Source organism: Urocitellus parryii, chromosome 13, assembly GCF_045843805.1.
Source record: "Urocitellus parryii isolate mUroPar1 chromosome 13, mUroPar1.hap1, whole genome shotgun sequence".
In the NCBI taxonomy this organism is placed as follows: Eukaryota; Metazoa; Chordata; class Mammalia; order Rodentia; family Sciuridae; genus Urocitellus; species Urocitellus parryii.
In genome coordinates, this window is record NC_135543.1 from 56,618,791 (window position 1) to 56,642,445 (window position 23,655).

At 36.9% G+C, this 23,655-nt stretch overlaps 1 protein-coding gene across 7 annotated transcripts in view; it reads left to right on the forward strand.

The window, feature by feature from the left end:
* Ptprm (protein tyrosine phosphatase receptor type M) overlaps positions 1-23,655 on the forward strand; it is a 788,264-nt gene that overhangs the window by 608,747 nt on the left and 155,862 nt on the right. For 3 of the 7 annotated variants that reach the window (XM_077792334.1, XM_026408885.2, XM_026408889.2), the window contains 5 exons: positions 14,879-15,030; positions 18,632-18,706; positions 18,940-18,966; positions 22,707-22,718; positions 23,450-23,637. In XM_077792334.1, the coding sequence (XP_077648460.1) occupies positions 14,879-15,030; positions 18,632-18,706; positions 18,940-18,966; positions 22,707-22,718; positions 23,450-23,637 (454 nt within the window). The remainder of the gene's footprint in view (positions 1-14,878; positions 15,031-18,631; positions 18,707-18,939; positions 18,967-22,706; positions 22,719-23,449; positions 23,638-23,655) is intronic. The other 4 variants (XM_026408886.2, XM_077792333.1, XM_026408888.2 and 1 more) reach the window with 2 other exon arrangements.

The window sequence follows — 23,655 nt, forward strand, 5'->3', positions numbered from 1 at the left end:
GGAAACTATAAAATAGCATTCACTTAGGATAAGTCAGCAAGAAAATGTATGTCTGTGTTGGGAAGAGCTGTTGATATGTAAATATGCATTTTAGAAATGCCAGTTGATCATGGAATGCCCATAAATGATACAGTATTGAAATTTTGAATATCCCTGTTATACCATTGCTGCTTTAACAAGTTACTGCAATATAATGCTGAAAATAACACAGTTATAGTTGTGGAGGTCAGAATTCTGACACAGTTATCACTGGAATAAAATCAAGGTGTCAGCAGGGCTCTATTCCTTTCTGGGAAGCTGCAGAAGAGAATCCATTCCTTGCCTTTTCCCACTTCCAGGAACCACCTATATTCCTTAGCATGAGGCCCCTTCCACATCTTCAGAGCCAGCAAGGGTGGGCTGAGAGCTTCACACCCATTGCACTGACCTACTGCTGTTCTTCCTCTTAAAATGTTATGCTGACATATCAGCCAGATAATTTAGGATGGACTTCCTATCTTAAGCTTAGTTCATTACAACCTCCATTCTAACTGCACCCTTAATTCCATGTTGCCATGTAACATACAGTCATAGGTTCCAAGGTTAGGAGGTGAATGTTTTCAAGGAGTCATTCTGCCCAGCAAATGAGGTCTGACTCCAACACAAAAGGACATTTCTTCCTAAAAGGCTAAAGTTTGCATATCTGCCAGTTATTAGGGCCCCTTAAGAAGTAGATTCTATTTGCTTCTGCTAAATTAACCAGGAGTTTTGTTTTTAATTCAGAATATAGTCTTAAAAACAGTTTCAACCTATATGTTTATGAGATTCTTGTTTACTTAATCTTGTACATCCAAGGGTTTGCCTGGATTTCATAATAATGTCAGTGCTTCAATTAGGGTCCAGAGTATGCAGTTTTACTGAATCCCTATTGGCCAATTTTATGAGGCAGAGGCATTCCTAGGTTTTCTAGTAAGCTTAACAGACATCATCAAGAGGGAAATGGGAGTACCATTCTAATGTGACATGCATTAAAAATCCCTCTTATTCTCACTAGTATTTAGAGTCTGATACAGGATCAACCATATACCAATTTAGTCTTGCTGCAGAGTGACATTTTTGAAACCATTAAATTTCAAGATAATGTGCACACATGGAATTTAGCAGCATAAGCTGACTGTGAGCAGGGAACTGCTATCACTAATGTCACTGTATTCTCAGTTCTGCTCTACTGTGGATTATACCAGTTTCATATTTCTTGTGCCATTACTGATTCCAGTCCCTCTGGATTCATATTGCCCTGATGTGAGAAATAAAACTAAACAAAATATTACTAAGGATGACAGATACTGCATCTATTATTTTTATGGCTGGGTTTTTTAGTGTTTAAAAAGCTTCAGTTGGTTTGGGAAATTACATTTTGATACTCACAGGAGCCATGAGGGACTCCCAAATGGAAGGTGTTTTTGTCAGGCGGGATCTATATGCAGGTGGATCTTGGAGGGCAGACTGTGTATGTGTTTATATGTCCTACTGCAGCATGTGTTCAGAAGAGCCTAGATTCAAACCCAGTCAAACTGTTATAGAATGGGAGCTCAGCCTCCTGGTACAGAGCCAGATATAGACTCAGGTGTAGGTGAGGCTATAGTGGACATCAAGGAAATTTTCCTGGGTATGAAAGATAACTGAGAGAAAGAGGTAAATGCCCAGAAACATGATAGGGGGTGGAAATGATAATGAAATGTAATTTGGGATTGACCCAAAGTTCTTACATAAATAATGTTATATTCAAGTTATAAAAGGTGTGTGTGTGTGTGTGTGTGTGTGTGTGTAAGTAATTCATCTTCATTATTTCATCATTTTCCTGGTACATTTCCTGCTGCTATAACAAAATACCATAATAATCCAGGCATTTTATAAAGATAATACATTTATTTCTCACATCAGTCCAATATCAAGGTGGTAACATGTGTCAAGTGACTTCTAAGTGTATGATAACATTCTGATGGCATCACAAGATAAGGCAGAGCAAGCCAGCTTACTTAGATATCTCTTTGTTTTCTAATAAAACCTCTAATGGCATCATGGACCCCACCCTCATGACCTTGTCTACTCCTTTTAACTGCCAAGGGCCCACTCCAAGTACCATTAACATGAAATCAGAGACTCATCTTCTAACACATGAACTTTTGGAAAACACATTCAAACCATAGCAATCACTTAGAAAAGTTCAAATATCTATACCCATGACATGATTCTGTGTTTTCAACTACCTAAGTTACATTCTTTCAACAGCTTGAAAACTGGTAGAGTGTGGGTCTATGCCAGGTATGCTCATCACCAAGTCCTAAACCAGGAGCCCTCAGAGCCATCCACTATGCATCAGTCATTGTCTCTCCATCTGACTGCTGCCGTGCCTTCTCCTCACACACAATGCCATTCATCACATATTTTTTTATAAAATAAAAATATTATGACCAATTATTCAATCAATAATAAGAACAAACAAATATTTTGTGAGTACTCACCAGGTGCCGGGTACTGTTTTAGGACAGGGGATGAACACTAAGCAAAAGAATTAAATAGCACTGTCTTTACACTGCTGGCTATTAATGTGTGCCTACAGGCTTAGTAAGATACCTGTTGACTGAGAACAAAACAGTATCTCCCAACCTAAGATGAGAGATGCTTAGTAATCAGAGATCCCATTGAATTTAAGGGTAAGAAATTTTTCTTTTTAATTGATCAAAAAGTCTACTACTATTAGAAAATTTTAGGGAATCCTGATCCTTCCAGAATATAATAGGCTTTCTTCTTAATATTTTGGTTCAAAAAGTAAAGTTGTTTAATATATTAAGGTTATTAAACTTTTTTTATTCTCACATGTCAATTTAACTTAGGATTCCATGAATTTTACTGTAATAAATAGCAATATTGGTCTCCTTTTATTGTAGCTCATGATAATGATGGCCATTTCAGAGGCTCATATTTGTTTCATGATTTGGGAGTGATCATAGGTTGCAACCCATGTAATTTCAACTTGTTTTAAAAGAACTCCAGCCTTTTACAAATATTTCATTTTCAAATTATAAGTGTAAGAAGGATGATTTTTTTATTGAGTTCATACAATATGATTTTGAGTTTCTTCAGCATAAAATACACGTGGTCATATACACATGAATGCACCAACAGAGATACTATCAACCACTGGACAGAGAGATCCACATGTTTCTTTGCATGGAGACCCTGGGGCACGTTCCTTTAGAGATACCCTGTCAGCCAAGGAGGCACTCCATGGCATCATTACCTCCGGTCACCCAACATAAAACAGCAGTAGCGAAAGAACACTTCTGCTTTAGTCAACAACTATGCACTCCCAGCCAGCAAGGTAAACCAGGCTTTATTTACAGTGTCCAGACTTAAGCGACTATTTAACTACTAAGGTCTACTTCTTAGGCCTGAGGACCTAGGACAACTTAATGTGATTGCATTAGTTTCCTTCTAAGAGAGAGATAATAATAGTAATTTCCTCACTGGGCTGTTAATAAGAATTAAAAAGTTAATGAATTTAAAATGCCTGGCTTATCCAAATCCTGTGAATTTTTGCTAATTATTTTCAAATTGTCTTTTTATCACCTGTTGTTGTAGTGCACATTCAAATTGAAATAATTAGAGGTCCAAGTGTTTTTTTCCTTAAAATTTTAACTTTTAAAAGCATACGGTAATTCACACAGATCTATCTTTATGGTGACAGCCGCTTAATCATTTAGGTTTATTCAGCTGAATCTTGGCAACTGAATATAATGAACGCATTGTTTGACTCAACCAATAACTATTTCATTCCTACTGTGAGAGAAATTAAATACATTTTGGTTCCAGCTCCTATCCCATAGCTTAATTAAGTCTAAGCACACACTTAATTACAAAAGTCAGGACCAGAAAGTCATTTGTCTTTCATTCTTTTGTCTGTATGTAATTTTCATATCTGTAAGTTTTGCTATCTTTATAATATTTAAGTGAAAGGTTGTTTTTAAATGAAAATGCCTTTTCTTTGTAACACTTGAACTTCAGTTCAGTGCTACAAAGCCATTGCTCAGGCACAGCTCCTTGCAGCAGAGTCTACAGGGACAGGAATAGTCATGCTCTGGGGTGAACTGTGTCCTACAACCCTGAGTGGCAGTGAACCAGGTGTGCAAGCAGCATCCACACTGAGGATGACCCTTGATATCTCTCCCCTGGAATCCACTGGTACTGGTTGCAGATGTGCCTTCTCACCCTGCTCCTCCTACATGGCCACCCACTTCTGCTGGAGAGAGGAAAATAGGAGGAGGAGTTGTTTCCTTCCTCCATGCCTCCAGATTGCCTTCTTTCACTTATTAATATGCATTTAAGTTTCTTCTATGTCAAGTCATGGCTTTATAATTCATTTTTTAGGGTACTGAAGTTTGAACCCAGGGGTGCCTTACTACTGATCTACATTTTCAGTCCATTTTACTTTATTATATATTTGAGACATAGCCTTGATAAGTAAGTTCCTTTGGACCCCACTAAGTTGATGTGGTTGGCCTTAAACTTGGGATCCTCCTGTCTCAACCTCCTGAGTCACTGGGATTACAGGCATGTGCCAACTACAGCCAGATTTAATTAATATTTTTTAATGTCGAATAACATTCCATTGTTTGGATGTCCACATTTTTTTTTATCCATTCTCCAACTGAAGGATATCTTGTTGTGTTTAGATTTTAGCAAGCAGGAATGAAGCTACTATAAACATCTGTGTGTAGATTTTTGAGTGGATTAAAGTTTTTAGTTCATTTAGATAGATACCAAGAAGATTGGTATTTACTAAAACATTGCTGGATCTTATGGAGTGAATACATTGGTTTTTTAAGAAGCTGCCAAATTGTCTTCCAAAGTGAGTGTTATTTTGCATTTCCACCAGCAATGAGACTTCCTGTTGCTTCACATCCTTACCAGGATTTAATGTTGTCAATGTTCAGATTTTAGGCCATTCTGATAGATGTGTAGTGGTATCTCATTGTTTTAATGTGCATTTCTCTTGTGGCACAAAATGTGGAGCTTATTTGCCATCCATATGCCTCCTTTGGTGATGTATCTGTTAAGGACTTTGACCAAATTTTTAAATTCTGTTATTTATATTCTTATTATTGTGCTTTAAGAGTTCTTTGTATATTGTGAATACCAGTTATTTATCAGATATGTATTTTGCAAATAGTTTCTCCCAGCATGTTGCTTATCTTGCCTTGATAGTGTCTTTCACAGAGAAGTAGTTTTTAATTTTAATGAAGTCCACCTCATCAGTTCTTTCTTTCATAGATCATGCCTTTGATGTTTTATCTAAAAAGCCATTGCCATCTTAATTTTCGCCTATGTTCTCTGCTCTGAATTGTGTAGTTTTATATTTTACCTTTTGGTCTGTGATCCATTTGTTTTTATTTTTTATTTTTTGTTATTGGGGATTAAACTCGGGGCACTCAACCACTGAGCCACATCCCCAACTCTATTTTGTATTTTATTTAGAGACAGAGTCTCACTGGATTGCTTAGTGCCTCACTTTTTGCTGAGGCTGGCTTTGAACTTTCAATCCTCCTGCCTCTGCCTCTCAAACCACCCACCTGCTCTGTGATCCATTTTGAGATAATTTTGGTAAGAGAGTGTAAGGTCTCTATCCAAAAATGTGTTTTTGGCTGGTTGTTACACCACCATTTTTTGAAAAGATTGTTTTTGCTCTGTTTGTATTACCTTTGCTCCTTTCTCAGAGATGAGTTGGCTATATTTATGTAGGTCTCTCATTCTCTGAGCTCTCTCTGTTCTGCCAAAAAATTTATGTATTATTTTGCTCATACCACAGTGTCTTTATTACCATAGTTTATAGTAAGTTTGGAAGTTGGATAGTGTTTGTTAATCCTCTGACTTTGTTGTTCTTCAATATTGTGTTAGCTATTCTGGGCCTCTCTATAGTTACGTAGAATCCATTTATTGTTGTCAACAAAATAAATTGCTAAGATTTTAATTGAGATTCTATTGAATCAATAGATCTGTTTGGGAAGAACTATATCCTAACAACACTTCTTCCATTTATTAATTCTTTGATTTCTTTCATTGGAGGTTTGTAGTTTTCTTCTAAATATTGTACATACTTGTTAGATTTATAATAATAATTTCACTTTTGTGAGTGCTAATGTGAATGGGATTTTTGTGTTGACTTTTAAAATTATTCATTACTGGGATACAGAAAATAGGTTGACTTTTGTCTATTAACCTCATATCCTAAGACCTTGCTTATTAGTTTGATGAGCATTTTGGTTGACTACATTATCTACATAAATAATCCTGTTACTGGTAAACACAAAGAATTTTATTTCTTCCCTCCTATTATGTTTTATTTCATTTTCTTATTGAATCAGCTAAAACTTTCAATAAATATTGAATAGAATTAGAGAGAGGGGATGTCCTTGCTTGCTTCTGATCTTTTTGAGAAAGCTTTTAGTTTCTCAACACAATTGTGTCAACTACAGGATTTTAGTAGATGTTCTTTGTGAATTGAAGAAGTTTCTCTCTAGTCTAGGTTCCTGACTAATAACCATTGTTATTATAAAACAATGGTTTTATAATAACTGGATATTGGATTTTGACAAGTTCTTTTACTGTGTTTATTAATATGATCATGTAGTTTTTCCTTCATAGCTATTTGATGTAATGGGTTACATTCATTGAGTTTCAAATGTTGAACCAACCTTGAATAGCTGAAATAAATTCCACTTGGTCATAATGTATAATTGAAAAAAAGAATCCTTGGATTCAATATACTAATATTTTGTTGAAGATTTTTTTCTTGTATGTGTATGACAGGTATTGGTTCCAATTTTCTTTTCTTATAATGTATAATTTTGGTATTAGGATAATTCTGACCTCATAGAATAAGTTAGAATATACCTTCTACTTCCATTTTCTGGGAGAGATTATGGAGAATTGGAACAATTTCTTCCTTAAGTATCTGGAAGTATTCAGCAGTAAACCCATCTGAACCTATAGCTATCTAATTTGGAAGATCATTAATGGGAGAGGGTACTAGGCATTTAATGCAGGTGTAATTTACCACAGAACTACACTCCAGCCCTTTTTATTTATTTATTTTTTATTTTGAGGAAGGGTTTCATTAGTTTTCTTAGGTCCTCACTAATTTGGTGAAGCTGGCCTTGAACTTGCAGTGCTCCTGTCTCAGCCTCCCAACCTGCCAGTATTACAGGCATGTACCTCCAACCCCCATGCATGGTGGAATATTATTAATTATTGATCCAGTGTCTTGAATAGACACAGATCTAGTCAAGATTGTATATTTCTTTTTGTTTTGAGTATTTTTATATTATGACCCTCAAGTTCTTAGCCCATTTCATCTAAGTTCTCAAGTAGGCATGGAAATGTTCATAATATTTCTTATCATTCTTTTAATGTCTGTGTGATCTGTAATGATGTAACCTCTTTTATTTCCAATTTTCATAATTTGTATATTCTCTACTTTTCACTTGCCTAGAAGCTTATTAATTTTATTGATCATTTCAAAGAACCACATTTTGGTGTTTTTTTTTTTTTTTTTTGCTATTGATTTCCTCTTTTCCATTTCATTGATTTTTACACTGATTTTTATTTTTTTCTTTTCTTGTGCTTCCTTCAGCTTTTCTTTTTCTTCTTTTCTTATTTGAAAGCTTAGATTATTTAATTTATGTTTTTCTTTATGAATACATGTATTCAATGTTATAAATTTCACTCTAAGTACTACTTTTGATGCACCCCACAAAATTTGATGCTATATTTTTATTTTCATTTGGTTTAAAAAATTTAAAACTTTTTTGAGATTTGTTCTTTGATCTATCTGTTGTTTTTCTTCAGATGTTTTGAGATTTTTGGCGATCTTTTTTGAATTTTAGTTTAATTCCATTTTTATCTGAGAGCATACATTACATGATTTCTATTCTTTTAAAATTTTTAAGGTGTGTTTTATGGAACAAAATGTGTTCTGTTCTTCTGAATGTTCCCTGTGAGCTTGAGAATAATGTGTGTTCTGCTGTTGTTGGATGAAATAATCTAAAGGTGTCAGTTATATCCAATTGATTGATGGTGCTTTTAGTTCAGCTGTGTCCTTACTGATTTTCTGCCTGCTGGATTTGTCCTTTACTGACAGAGGGATGTTAAAGTTTCCAACTATAATAGTGGATTCATCTATATCTCCTTGTACTTCTGTCACTTTCTTCTTATATATATATTGATGCATTGTTAGAGGTTCATACTCACTAAGGATTTTTAAGTATTCTTGGAGACTTGATCCTTTTGTCATATTAAATGTCTCTCTTTATCCCTGATAATTTTCCTTGCTCTGAAGTTTTTTGCTAATTTTAATGTAGCTTTTTCTAATTTTCTCTTGATTATTATTTACATAATGATACATTCCCCATCTTTTTTGCATTTTTTTAGTTGTTGATGGATTTTATTTTATTTATTTATTTTTATGTGGTACTGAGGATCAAACCCATTGCTTCACACATGCTAGGCATGTGTTCTTACCACTGAGCCAAAATCCCAGCCCCCACCCTTTTGTTTTTTTAATCTATACGTGTCTTTATAATTATGGTAAGTTTCTTATAGATAATATATAGTTGGAGCTTGTTTTCTGATCTACTCTGGCAGTCTCTGTTCTCTACTTGATATGTGCAGAGTGTTGATATTTATTGATCTGTTAATAACCTAACATGTTTTGGGGGGCAGGTTATTGTTTGTTGACCATGTTCTCTTTGTTGCCCTGTTCTTTCTTCCTATTTTAGTCTGCCACTCTTTTTCTGTCTTCTGTAGCTTAATTGAACATTAAATCCTATTCCACTTTCTCTACATTCTTAGCTTTTTTTTCTCTTTTAACTTTTCATTGGTTGCCCTGGAGTTTGCAGTTGTCATTTACAATTAATGCAAACCTCACTTCAAATAACAGTATACTATTTCACAGTTAGTGCATGTTATTTTAATAGCAAAGTATTCTTTTTTCCTCTCTTCTGTTCCTTACATCATTGCTGATTTTATTTTACTTATTAAAAATCCAAAGTCATCAAATACTTTGTTGCTATTATTATTTTGAGTAAATTTGTATCTGCTACATCAACTAGATATATATCTTTACTTATTCCTTTTCTAAAACTCTTCCTTTCCTTATGTACATCCAGGTTTCTGTTTTATATCATTTTCTTTCTTCCTGAGAACTTCTATATTTTTTATATTCAGGATTTTTATTTAATTTTATAGTGAACAATGAAAATACATCCTTTAGCATTTCCTTCAATTTAGTGTGGCAATTTTTCATAATAAACTATTCAAAGAGATACTTTGGTCAAGACTAGAGTGAACTACAAAAAAGAAATGCTACTGTAAAACCAACACTGTCACAAATTTATATTAAAACAAAACACAATATTTGCATGATGTTGTTTTCAGTGTTTCCTTGGGACTGGCCTCAACATCATGAAATGGCAGAGCAGCAAACAGCAGAGACAAAAAGCAGCAAATACTAGTTTGTCATTTGGGATATAAAGACATGGCTGCATTGATGCCAATAATGCAAATTTTCAATAGTCTTGCTTGTTCTACTTAGAAGTAGACACGTAAGAGGTGCTATTCTAGGGCAGCATCTCCAAAGTTGTATTAAGGTCCTTGATCTGTGTTGCAGAAGAATTCCAATTGCAGACATATTGTGCTGGATGCCACAGTCAATTGTAGTTAAAGGGTGTTTGGCAGCTGTCATGACCAACAACTACAACACTATTCTTTGAAATAAATAATACATTCAGGAGTGGCTGAGCTTAGATTTCAGAACTTAGACATGTACTTTTTGAGGCATCAGAAATGGAACCGGTGCTTTCATAACTGACCCAGGCCAGGCAACTCTTACTGGCAGAGCAGATGACCTAGTAGGCTCAGTTACTCGTGCCTCTGCCACCAGAATCTGACATAGCTAACCAAAAGGCCACTTTTCATCCACTTCTTTATTGTAAGCATAAAGCACTGCTTTTGAAGTTGCAGAATCCTGCTGCCAACAAAACCTTAGTGAGATGCCAATCCCACTTGAGGATCATGTATTATATCTGCTTTTAAATATGCTTGTTTACCCACTAGTCATTTTCAGATTCAAAGTAACAAACAAAAATGAGTCACTGCTCTGCTAGCCCTAGCAAATTTGTTCTCTGGAGAAGACCATTTCACAAAAGTGGCTCTGCAAGTAATCTTGAGGATCACCACAATTGGCTTCCAGACAACATCATTCTGGCTATAGGCAGACAGTGTGGTCTGCCCTGTGACTATGCAGTTGTACTTATGAGCTCAGTCAGTTCCTGTGATGTGTCTGTTGTGGTCCTTGAGTTCATAAAGTTTCACCCACTGGCTCTCATTTTGCTCATAGGTGTGTATTTTGTCATAATTTCTCCTGTTCCAGGCGTGATAGGTGATTGGCAGACAACTACCAACAAATTTCCTCAATTTTTATTTGTCTGAAAGAATCCATTTCTTCACTTTTGAAGGACAATTTCATAGGATACAAATATTCTAGCCAGGTGTGGTGGCACATACCTGTAATCCCAGCAGCTCAGGAAGCTGAGGCAGGAGGATTGCAGGTTCTAAGTTTACCTCAGCGACTTAGTGAGGCTATGAGCAATTTAGTGAGGCCCTGTCTCAAAAAATAAAATAAAATAAAAAGCTAGTAATGTGGCTCAGTGATTAAGCACCCTTGGGTTCAAACCCTCGTACCAAAAAAAAAAAAAAAAAAAAAGAATATTACATTATTACGTTCTGGGTTGATGGCTTTAAAAAAAAAAAACACTGAATATTTCACTCACTCTCTTCTTGCTGGTGTGATTTCTGAAAAGTTCAATGTAACTTTTAACTTTTTCCCTATAAGAAGGGGTTTTGTCCATCTGGTTCTGTCAGGAATTTTTTTTTTTCATCTTTGACTTTCTGCAGTTTGATGTGATATGCCAAGGTGTAGATATTTTTTGGCTTTTATCTTATTTGGTGTTCTCTGAGCATCTGACATGAATTTTATGAAATAGTCATCAATTCTTCACATGTTTCTTCTGTTCCATTATTCTCCTTCTGGCACTCCAGTATACATATATGTTACACCTTTATAGTTGTCACACAGTTTTGTAATTTTTTTTTTATTGGTTGGTTGGTTTTTTCAGTCATTTTCCTTTGCTTTTCAGTTTTGGAAGTTCCTATTGTCATGTCCTCAAGCTCAGAAATTCATTATCAGCAGTACCAAATCAACTAATAAGCATATTAAAGGCATTTTGCATTGCCATTACAGAGTTATTTTGTTTGTTTGTTTATTTGGGGGGAGTACTGGAGATTAATCTCCTGAGCACTTGACCACTGAGCCTCATTCCTAACCTATTTTGTGATTTTTTTTTTTTTTTTTTTTTTTTTAGAGAGAGACAGGGTCTCACTGAGTTGCTTAGCACATCTATTTTACTAAGGCTGGCTTTGAACTCAGGATCCTCCTGCCTCAGCCTGAGTCACTGGGATTATGGGCATGCGCCACTGTGCCCAGCTACAATGCTTTTTATCGCTAGCATTTCTTCTCTGTTCTTTCTTAAAATTTCCATCTCTTTGCTTATGTTGCCCAATCTGTTCTTGCATGCTGTCTACTTAACCTATTAGAGCCCTTAACATATTAAGGTTGTTAACATTAACATATTATGGTTATTTTAAATTCTCAAAATCTCTACCATATCATAGTCTGGTTGTGATGTTTGCTCTGAGTCTTCAAACTCTAATTTTGTCTTTTAGTATACGTTGTAGTTCTTCCTTGATAAATAAACATGATATATCGGATAAAAAGTACCTCAGTAAGTAGACCTTTAAATATAACAAGGGGACAGGGGAGGTGTTCTAAAGTGCTGATTTTTTTCTCAGACTTTTAGTGAGCATGCTGTTGGACGATAAACTCACAGATTTTCTCAGGTCTCCCCACCTTCACCCTTAGATGGGACACAATAGTTAACATGATGTGGAGTTTGGTATTTCCCTTCCTCCTTATTAGTTAGGTACTAATAAAATTTCAGCAGGGTAGCTCTGGTAAAATATTTTCCTTAAGGGAAAGCCTTGTGTAAAAGCTTAGTCAGCTTTTTGTCACTGTGACCAAAATACCTGACAAGAACAACTTAATGGAGCAAAAATTCATTTTGCGCTTATGATTTCAGAGATTTAGTTAATGATCAGCTGACTCCATTGTTTTTGTCTCAAGGTGAGGCAGAACATCATGGTGGAAGTGTGTAGTGGAGGAGCATTGCTCACCTCATGGTGGCCTGGAAGCAGAGTGAGGTGCTGTAGGGAAGATGAGCCTTTCCACGGAACACCCCAAAAAACTCACCTCCTCCATCCATGCACCACCTGCCTATAGTTGCCATGCAATTAGTCCATTCAAATTAGGATGGACTGGTTAGGTTACAGTTCTCATAAACTAAATCATTTCATCTGTTTAATTAATAGGATCTTTGGGAGGACAGCTCATATCCAAACCATATACCAATGCTCTGGCATATTTCAAAATGGCCACTTTCCATTTCATCCTGCTAAAAGCATGAGGGGATTTGCTTCTGATCATCACTGTGAGAACATGGTGAAAGCTCATGGAGGTTTAACTCTCAAAAGTGTGGAGACCCCTAAGTTTAGTCATCCTCCCCCCACCCTCCCCTCCTGTCCCTGGCATTTCTCACTCAGCCTGGGCCACAGAGCACCTCCAGCACTTTGTCGATGATGGTTTAGGTCATCCTGACCCTGTAGTGGTTCTTGCTTTTCTTCATGGACTTTTACTTCCATCAGTTGTCATTGTATTTACTTTGGATTTTCCAATTTGGGAGGCAGTTGTTGCTCTGTGACCTCAAGTCTCTGACAGATGTAAGAAGAGTTGCTGATTTTTAATTTGTCCAGCTTTTACTTGTTAGAATGGGGTGATGACTTCCAAGCTCTCTTTGTGCCAGACTGTAAGCTGCAAGTCCTTTCTCAAGTGGTTTTATAATCTATTTATAGATGTTGATACAAACCATTTTTTTCCTTTTGTTTTCTTCTTCTCTTTTTAATTACTAATACCCTTTCTGATTCATGGACTACAAGTTTGGAGATTGCAGATTAAATATTTCAGATAAACCAGTTTTTGAAATTAAAAACAGGAATAAATTTACTGAATGTTTAGATATGATTACAAAGATAAGTTCTCAAAAGTTTTTCTAGTAGGTTTCAGGGTTTTCAACTTAAAAGAATAATACAAGGTTCAATGAGGAGGGGGGAGTGGGAGGAACCTCCAGTTGATCCACAGTCATAACCCAGCTTCAGTTCTAAATTTAACCTTCCTTAACTATCTGTAATTATGCATGAGAACTTTGAGCTGCATATAAGAACAAATAATATTCCCAAATAATAAAATTCCAAGAACAGGCAGGCGCAGACTTGACTCCACACCAGCATGGCTGAAAGAGGAGAAGATTATCTTCCATGGGGAAGGTGATCTGCAGGTGTCAAGAGAAGGGTGCCAGTCACCCTTCCTGACCTTTCAAAATCTTTATAACATCACCCTTGAACATACGATGTTTCAATTTACTGTCAGAGACATTATAGGTGCCTTCCATTTATCTGTTTAAAAATGATCTCTTTTCCCATCCTATTTGCAATTAAAAGGGCAACTTATTAATGAAAGCCTTTTGCCTTCAAAGTATGGAATTAAAAGATGATTATAACTACAGGCAAGAAAGCATTTGGATTATGTATCATTTGGAAATGATAATAAAGATTATCCATATGGTCTAATGTTGTGATTCCTTCCATTCCATTCGCAATCACTTTATATGGGTACAATTTTGATTACATGGCCTGTTTTTAATTCTGTTATGTCTAGGTCAACCAGTGTCAAGATGATTTACTGGAAATAGCTTCTATTGCTTTTTTTTTTTTTTTTTTTTTTTTTGTAAATGCTGCTAGGATCTTCGTCAGAATTTGAAGATTTTCAGATATGGGGACTTTGTTATGTTGGAGTTGTGGTCTTCTTAAACCTCACTTTATCCCTCCTCCTCTAGCAACTTGAATTCCATTCTTGTCTGTCTTGGGTACATAAAAAAAAAAAAAAACCTCTGGTAGTAGTGAGACCTGTAAAAAATGGGTTTATCTGTTTATTTATGTTAAGTTTTCCTTAGATTTTTGTGGCTTTTATATAGGTAGCTATAATTTTAGATTATGAGATTCAGCTGGTCAGTGAGCAGGATGCAGGGAATACTGTCCTGGGCTTTTTTGCATGTTCTTCCACTGACAGAGGGAGCAACATGATTAACCATGCTAAATGTTCCTGCTGTGATGTTCATTAGTTGAGTGTAGTCAGTGCATTTTGAACATATAACCTCTTTAGTTTACTGGGATGTAACCCCAACATAAGCCAAGGGTACCTGTATTTCAAATCTGTCTGCAAATATTTATTAGAATCTTCTCTTCAAAACTGTATATGGCAATATCAATAATAATTCAGTAATAAGTTAATATCTCTAAGAGAATATCAATAAACAATGATGACCCCATAGTACAAGTATTATTGGTCATTTTAATTTAGTTTATAGTAGGAAAAGCACAATGTTTTAAGTTGGATTTTTTCTTTTTCATTTTTTGAGGACAGGCAGTGCATGTTTTTCATTTGTATATGTGCAGCCTGGCAGAGTACTGACACAAGGCACATAAATCAATGAATCATGAATGTGTAAAATTGTTTCAGTAGAGGTTATTCCTGAACATTGTTCAATGTGCCACCAGATCTCCAGTTTCCATTCACATGCATGTCTACATAATTGAATTCTTTGTCCTTAAGGAAACTAGCCAAGAAGCGGAAGGAGACTATGAGCAGCACCCGGCAGGAGATGACTGTGATGGTGAACTCGATGGACAAGAGTTATGCAGAGCAAGGCACAAGCTGCGATGAAGCCTTCTCCTTCATGGACACACACAATCTAAATGGGAGATGTAAGTGCACCCAATGGCTTTCTGAGATTCTAGGTAGCATTGAGGGATTAAAAAACAAACAAACAAAAAAAAAACTTTTCTTTTAACCTAAAAGAATTGTTATGCCGTATTGCTTTCTCCACTCACTTTACCTGGTCTGGAAACACGGCATCTCATGGTTTGCCTAACAAAAATTTTCTAAGGGTGATAGGACCAGGTCAGAGACCACAGGAAACCACTGTCATAAATTGTTCCAGAGCAGTGACAGGAAGGCTTCCTCCGGTTGAGGAGGAGGCACCTGTTTCTCATCATGCTTTTCTTTGTTTAGGTCCCATTTGTAAGCAAGCCAGGTGTGGAACTGCACAAGGGAAGCCTGTTGTAAAACAGTTTGCTAAATGGCAGTAACAAGTTAATTGTTTATTTGTTTAGCTGACAGGTTCTGCCTTCATTACAGGGCTATGAGTGGTAATTAATAAATTAAACCGCATTTCAACTGCACAAGTCTTAAACCTCACACCAGGTGGGTAAACTGAGCTGGGCTAATACCTTCCCTTGCTTCCACCTGTGATCCAGGTACACGGCATTATTTCAGGAAACTAACAATTAGATTGATTATATGATATAAAAAAGGAACAGTTGTTTTGTCCCCTTATGATCTCAGATACCACAGGTAAATCACAAGGCCATGGCTGGTTTTATAGGCCACAGCACAAGTTCATCAAGATTAAGTTCAAGGGTTTCTTTATCCTGTTGTGTGAAATCCATCCCTGCAGACTGCTACTGATCCCGGCTGCATAATCAGGTCATTGATCAGCATGGAGATGGAGTGTGCAGCATTGCTGTTACCTAAGTAATGCACATAAAGGCTGGTGGAGCAGAGGAGCAGAGAGAGTGTCTGGGAGAGTATGGACAGTGCGAGCTGGTGTCCTGGTGTCCTGAGTGCACACTGGGCAGCCTGTTCAGGTGCTGTGGCTCTCCATCCACTCCTCTCTCAATCACAGCATGGTCAATGCCTGTGCCTGCTCCCAGCCTCACATTGCTCCCACAGTCTTTGAGAATTCATAGAATTCATTCTCTTACTTTTTATGTACATAGTAGCTACAGTCATCCCACATTTTCCTCCCACATTTATGCACTCTCCACACACACCTGGTCTTACATTGAGCAGGTGCTGCTCGGTTTGCATCTTTGGTGGCCTTTCTTTGCCATTCAGTGTCATTTTGCTGATAGATATAGAAGCTGTGGTTTTTCACTATACCACAAACTGCTTCCCATTTTATCATTGGATTCTCTCTGCTCCTTTATAGCAGATGTTACATTTTTCTTTTAAAAGCACATATATAATACATTTAATGGCTATAATATATATGGCCTATATTGCCCTTGTTGGGGGCTTGGGTTAGAGAAAATCTTTGAGCAGCATACCAGGTTGACATTTTTGTAGCAGCAGCTATTTCTTGAGCATCCGGAGGTGTGGAACACAGAAGCTAGGAATGTTGTTCATTGTTAGAACATTTGTGTAGCACATGTGAGTCTGTGGTTCCATCCCTAGCACCACACACACATGCACAAAACAAAGAGTGAGAAAGAAGAAAGGAACCATGCAGATGCCATATATAGTCTCACTTCCAACCCACTAAGGTTACAAACTTTTAATTTTATAGTGAAAGTCCTCATGAATAAATTTGCTTGAAATGACTTGCCCCAAGAGTAGGAACCTATGTTAGTAGCTTCAAGGCATTTGAGGTTGGAACCACAGAGATATTCATCTCTGGACAGGAAGTACTTTTGTAAAAGACAGTGGATCTGTGGAAATCCAAAAATCAGGGAAAGAAGGCTGTAGAAGCTGGCATCCCTCTGCCTCTGTTGATCTGTTTGGCATTGTTTGATGCCTCAAAGCCAGCCAAGAAATGCCACAGGAGTCTTCCTGTTTGTCTCTCACTCTTTTAGCAGTCAGTGGGTCTCGTCCCTGATGGTAAACTTTTTCATAATAATCTATTAATGTCCTTAAAATTAGATCTAAAGTACCGGGGCAGGAACTTTAAGGAAGAGCATTTATTAGACCACTGGCTGCCAACCTCATCCCCATTACAAATCTGCAAAGTGCAATATCTTTTGAGGCTGGGAGAAAGTCTAGAAGCTAAGTTGAGTTGCTTTTAGAAATGAGACAGTGAGAAAAATGTGATTGGAGAATTTCAAAGTAAGCATGAACACATTTACAAAAAGTATGGAATAATCTGTCCCCCAAAGCAAGTATGAGTTGTGCTTATATAATACAGCATATCATATGCTACAAAAGGAGAACATACTTGGAAATGGGTTTAACTTGTGTAATAAAAGACAAATGTATTTTATGTTCTCTTGTTTTAACAAAAAGGCAAAAATAAACAGTTTTTTCATATATGCTTTGCACATTTTTGCCAACCACGTAAAATTCTCTGCTCATATTAAAGAGGTATTACTCTCACTAACCCTGATATAAGTACTCAGTTATTTTGGTTCTTGTTTTCATCAGTTATTATCTTTTCTAGGTAAAACATACATTATATATATTATTATTCTGTACTTTGGAAAAATATCATATAAATGACAGCCTGGATTCTGGTCTTTGTTCCATCACTTACTAATTTCGCCCTTTAAAAATATAAACCCGGGTAAAGGCACTGTCACACTAGAACTGCTCCTGAGAGCTGAAATATGTTAACATGTCATCAGAATAGTTATACAGTGTCCACAGGGACACTTCCTTTAAATATAATGGTGTAATTGGGTATCAGTGTTCTGATCCAGCACTTGGCATCAAATAAATCATGTGAGTACATCAGAGGAGTATATATACATGTTACTTATGTTTAACCACCTTATCATATTTAAGTTGTTAGACATTTATGAAATTTATGTGCTGTTATCATGAATCAGTGAAGATATTGAAGACAATTGAATACTACCTTAAAAATTAGGAATTGGACATTTTTACTGGAATTGGATAAATCATATTGGATTGACCTTCTCTTTTAAAAACATAAGGAGAAAGTGTGATAGCATTGAATGTTTTAGAGGAATATTTTGAAGGAATATAAACATTTTTATAAGGATTTAATAAGAGACATGCAGCTTTCACCTTAAATATCAGCTTTATTTTTCATAAGTCAAATCATATCAGTATGGAAAGTTCTCTCCATTTCCGAAATGTGAGGAAGGACAGGAATTTGCAACCTGCAAAACACTGGCATCCCCAGTATTCTTCAGAAACCTTGAATGTCAGCATCATATAATGGCAGACTTACTGCAAGAAAAGGTAGAAGTTAGATAGAGGTGTGTTGCATTTATCTACTGGGCTGTTGGGTAAGAATGTCTTTAAGTGACGATGCACTGTTTGTTCTCTAAGAGGACAAGTAACTACCCAGAGACACCTGGGCATGATGGCATTTGCCATGTGGCCCTCAGTGAATCTGGGAGGTTTCTTCCTGTCACTTGCTTGGAGTGACCAAGGTGATTTCAGACCAAGGTGATTTCAGACAAAGGTGATTTCAGAACAAGGTGATTTCAGGTGAAGTCTCAGGACTCTACAGCTTCTGACCAACCTTTTTATTTTTGTTTTTGGTTTTTCCTTTATCAACAGCTGTGTCATCACCATCATCCTTTACAATGAAAACAAACACACTGAGCACATCGGTGCCTACTTCCTACTACCCAGGTAACAGATCCTTCCATCCTCTCATCTCTTCATGGCCCCTTGGCAGCCAGAACCCATCAGCCTCCCACAGTGCCATGCGCCATGCGGTGCTGTAGGAGCTCACTCTGTTGGATGTGCTGTACCCAAGGCTTTCTGTGGCTTTCATGGGGGAAGATGGGGGACCTTTCATCAATCATTTACTGTTCTTTCTCTTTTTACTTTCTCTGCATTGACCTGCTTACGATGTATGACAGACCCATTTGTGCCAACTGCAATTTTAGGTGAGACTATTTCCCTTTACCACAGTATATTGCAGGAGTAATTGAGAAAGTTAGTGGCCACTCTGGAGGAGACTGAAGTTTTAATTCTGTTTGCTGCAGTGATTAGAAGAAGGATATAGGATGGGGTGGGGGTGGGTTAGATGATAAAAAGACTTGGTCTAATCAGTCTGCATTGATGAGGAGGGTTTGCTGCATGTGTGTTGGGGATGATTTCAAAAGGTTTAAATGAACAGTCCCAGTTCCCTTTCTGTGTTCAGAATTTAACTTTAGTTGTGATCCTAGGGGAAAAAACAATGTGTCATCACTCAGCTGTGTACTTCCAAGAGCTCAATCCTGTCCAATGCAATAGTCATCATAAAAGTGAAAATAGCTCCTCATTATTTTCAGTTATCACTCAGCACTAAAAATGTCAATTGCAAAAAATAGCATTTTTCTAATTATGCCCAGTGGTATGCAGAACAATGATCACAGTAGATTCTGGGTCCCCTACCCATCTGCCCAGGGCACCCCCAGCATCCCAAAGTGTCTGTCACACAGCAGAATTTCAAAGGAGCTAATGTTCTGAACTTGGAAATGACAGGATGGCACTTTATAATCAAGTGGTTTATTATGTGTCAGATGTCACTAAAAATGAACTCAAATGTTAGCCCAGTGGGGCAGAATGCATTTAAAGTATGAAATATTCCCAGCAGGGGGTTACAGAAAAAAAGTCCTGTTTGTGCAGTGTAAGAAGGGTGAGGAGAAATGGCATTCCCTGGCTGTGATAACCAAACACGCATGGGCTGCTGTTGCCTTTGAGACGCATAAATAACCCGAGTGTGTCCCGGCTGTGTTCTCTTTCTACTACTAACCTTACCGGAAAGGAGCACAACAAAAACGGCTTCCAGGTATATAACAATTCATTGTAGCAAGAGTTCCATTCTCAGTTGTCCAACTTTCTCTTCCTAATTCTCTTTATATCTTTGCAACATAATTTTCCCCCCTGTGCTTCTCTTTACTCTAAGTTTTTATGATTTCTGGATAGAGGGTAATTTTATTTTCCTTATGGTATTCTCTGGGCTTAAGAAAGTTTGTTGCCTGGGGAAAAAGTGAACTAAGGCATATGTAAGAATAAAACAGAATTTTTTAGTTTTGTATCATTTGAGAGTTGATAATGCCCACAACCCCTCCTCCCCCACATATACATTTTAATACCAAGTGTAAGGAGAAAAAGGCTTCATTTTTATTCTTTTCACAAGTGAGAGGCACCAACTAATCTTTGGCACCCAGAACAATGTAATCTACATGCAAATGACATTTGCAAAATCATTGGATAGGCGAAGATTTGTGATTTCTTTGTGTGCAGTGGCATTCATTCCCAAGTTCCTCCAGTAGATGTTCTGACCCTGGGGGAGCTTTGAGTGGGGAGGGCTGAGACAGTCATTGTCAGAAGGAAGAAAGTGTTCAGATTTCACAGCAGGATTAAGATAAGCTTATTAAACAAATATCATTTTTCTAAAGTCACTGCTTTGTTGTTATGAACACTAATGACATCTTTTAAAGTTGGTTAGGCTTCTTTCCCAAGACAATTCAAGTCACACAAAAAGATGCACATCCTGAAAAATAAGTCAGCTACATCAACAAATAAATGTCCACAGTACAGCTCATGGAGGTACCAGAGTCACAAATGACAATATTTGGGAACCATATTCATTAGTCTTGTTTACCTGATGCAGTTGTGAATCTATATATTGTTTAAAAGAATTGGTGAGGTTATCACTTGGAACCCTAATGCAGAGTTAAATTATGTCTCTACCTCATTTGTTTGCAAATAAATATATATAGATAGATAGATTAACAGATGATAGAACCTTCCCCATCTCAAAAATGTAGTATTCATTTCAGATTGTTATTTTTCATCTGATTTCCTAAATCTTCAAGATAATTTATTCAAGAATGCAGGTAGAATTACTTTTCAGTTCTTAGCCTTCAGAACTCTTAATGAGAAGTTTTATTTCAGTTTTTTCCTATAAGGCATTATTTTTTATTTAAAAGATTATTGTGGCAATTTTTAACAAAGGAAATTAGTGACAATTGATACTTTTATCAGTAATAATAAATTATTTAAAAGAGGAAACTGACTAGTCATTCATTTTAGTGGAGTAAATAATTTCTAATTGGAGAGATGGCCTGGTTTCCCATCAAATTCATCACAGGAAAACTTCTCTTTCATCTTCAATCTGTACATTCACAATGATAGTGTTCTTTTCCAAGAAGGGGTTGCGGTGGTGTTTAAATGCTTTAAAACTTGTTCTACACTAGTAATGAGGCCAAGGTGTCATCATCTAGCACAGGACGATTATATACAGTGGTGATAGTGCTTGTAGCTCTGGGGATTCTGAACTTCAAGAATACCTGGGCCTTGGGTCAGAGCATTGCTAGGTTGCTGGAACATCCACTTGAAAGGCCTGAGTCATTTAGGTGAAGTTTAGAAGTTGAACCTACAGTGAAGGATGAATTAATTATGTTCATCCCATAAGGTACAAAACTAAGAGAACAAGAGTGGCACAGAGGGGAAACTAATTAATGTTCCATTTATTTTAGTATAACATACAGAACTTCCTGCTGGAGAAAATAAAAGCTCAATGGATTCAGTACTTCAGCAGGCATCCTGTATCCCAGTTGATACAGTTTGGCAGTTGCCAATAAGCAAATCCCATGTGGAAATTTCCAGGTGTATTTGTGACTGTTAAACTGGGAATAAATGCATTGCTAAATTTGAAAGCAAATCTAAATGAAAAAAATCATAAAATCAATGTACCACCCTTTTTTATTTTGTCTTTGTGTCTTTAGCCACCTTGTAGTGATCCAGGTGCCATTTCAGCAAAAGCAACATAGCTACACACTTGTGTGCCACTTCCATGCCATGCATACCCAGGTGCTTTGCAATGCAGATACAAGTGAGGTTTCAGCACAGGTTGAGCTCCCCAAGTGCCCAAGGGCTACATTTCCATTGGAGCCCAACTTCTCCATTCAAAAAATGAAAATAAATTAAAAATGACTTAGCTGAATTCCCTATTGATAAATAATCTGGTAATTTTCAAACATTGAACATAACTTCTCTTATATATGTTTTATTGCTTTATACCTGATGTAAGTTTGATGTAATGTTATTTTTGTACATGACCATAGCATAATACATTGATAAGAACCATCTTCAATCATATAACAGCTAAAGGGATTCAGCATCATAATGAGTTAACCTGTGGAATATGAAATTCTTAATCAAGCAGTACTTTCCTGCCTCAGACATTTTTTAATCGCCACCATTTCTACAGTTCATTAATCTAATTTACTAGTAGTTGTCCATTAAAACAGAGCCTCTTTAGGCTTATTTAACCAAATTTTGACATTAATTTTGTGGTACAATTTGGTTGACTTGCTCAAAAAATTTAAGTGAGAAAATGTGTTGAATCCAAATAAACCTTAACAAGTCATTACTTGGTTTATGGGGGATGGAAAGCAATTATGATACTAATTTTAACCTCCTTTCTGTTATTGAGTGCTTAAATTAAACACCTCCATCCTAACATGGTGGGAGAACTGAGGCTTTGCCCTCTGACCACCTCTGAATAGAAAACCTAACTGGAAAATTAAAGCACAAAATTAAAACTACCGGTAATTATTCACACAGTACTATCGCTTATGCCCTGTTTCCTTTTTCTCCTCCTTTTTTCTCCTGATATGTATCTTCTTAAAAGTGCCAATCAATGGTAAGTTCCCCCATTTGTCCCATGGAAAAGTTGCGGAGGGAGTGGGAGTGTGTGTCTTACTGTAGATCTGATCAAGCCAGCTGTGCTACCCTGCACTGGCCTGCATGTGTGCTATTGTAGAACATTCCATGTGTGATGTGTTGGACCACAGTATTTTGTCAAGCTTTCTGATACTGGAGCATGCAAAGTGACTCATCTAAATGTTATACCCAAATCAGGTTCCCTTTTTCTTTTTTTCACTCTTCCATGATTTTATGCATTAAGCTCCCCATTCCCATTGCTAGCTTTCCAAGCCAAACCATTTTGTGCACTTTTATTTTGCTCATAGAACATTTGTACAGAGTTTATTTACTTCATCATTCAAACTAGGTGACTAATGTTTGAAAAAACTACAAGACTGGTTTTGTACCAGGTCTTGCTGAAGTTTCAGATCCAAACTTCCGTACACTTTAGCACCAAAAGGCCAAAAAGTCTCTTATTATGAGCCGTGTAGATGCAATATATCGTTTGGACTGCTTTGTAAAAGCAAAGACTTCTGCCTCATTCCTATTAGTATTGCCAACACCATTTAAATTTCTTAACATTTAACTTTTCTTTTATGGCTGAGCCATCCTAGGGATTATTGCAGCCATAGGTTGAGGGGATGTCAGCAGCCAGCTTCGTAGCATTCTCAGTGATCCTGACTTAGCCTGCTTGTTTGCCCTCATTTCTCCCTGACCTGCTTTTCCTAGATGAAACCCACACGATGGCCAGCGATACCAGCAGCCTGGTGCAGTCACACACTTACAAGAAGCGTGAGACAGCTGATGTGCCCTACCAGACGGGGCAGCTTCACCCTGCCATCCGGGTGGCAGACCTCCTTCAACACATCACCCAGATGAAGTGTGCCGAGGGCTATGGCTTCAAGGAGGAATACGAGGTGAGCATGACCTAGGTC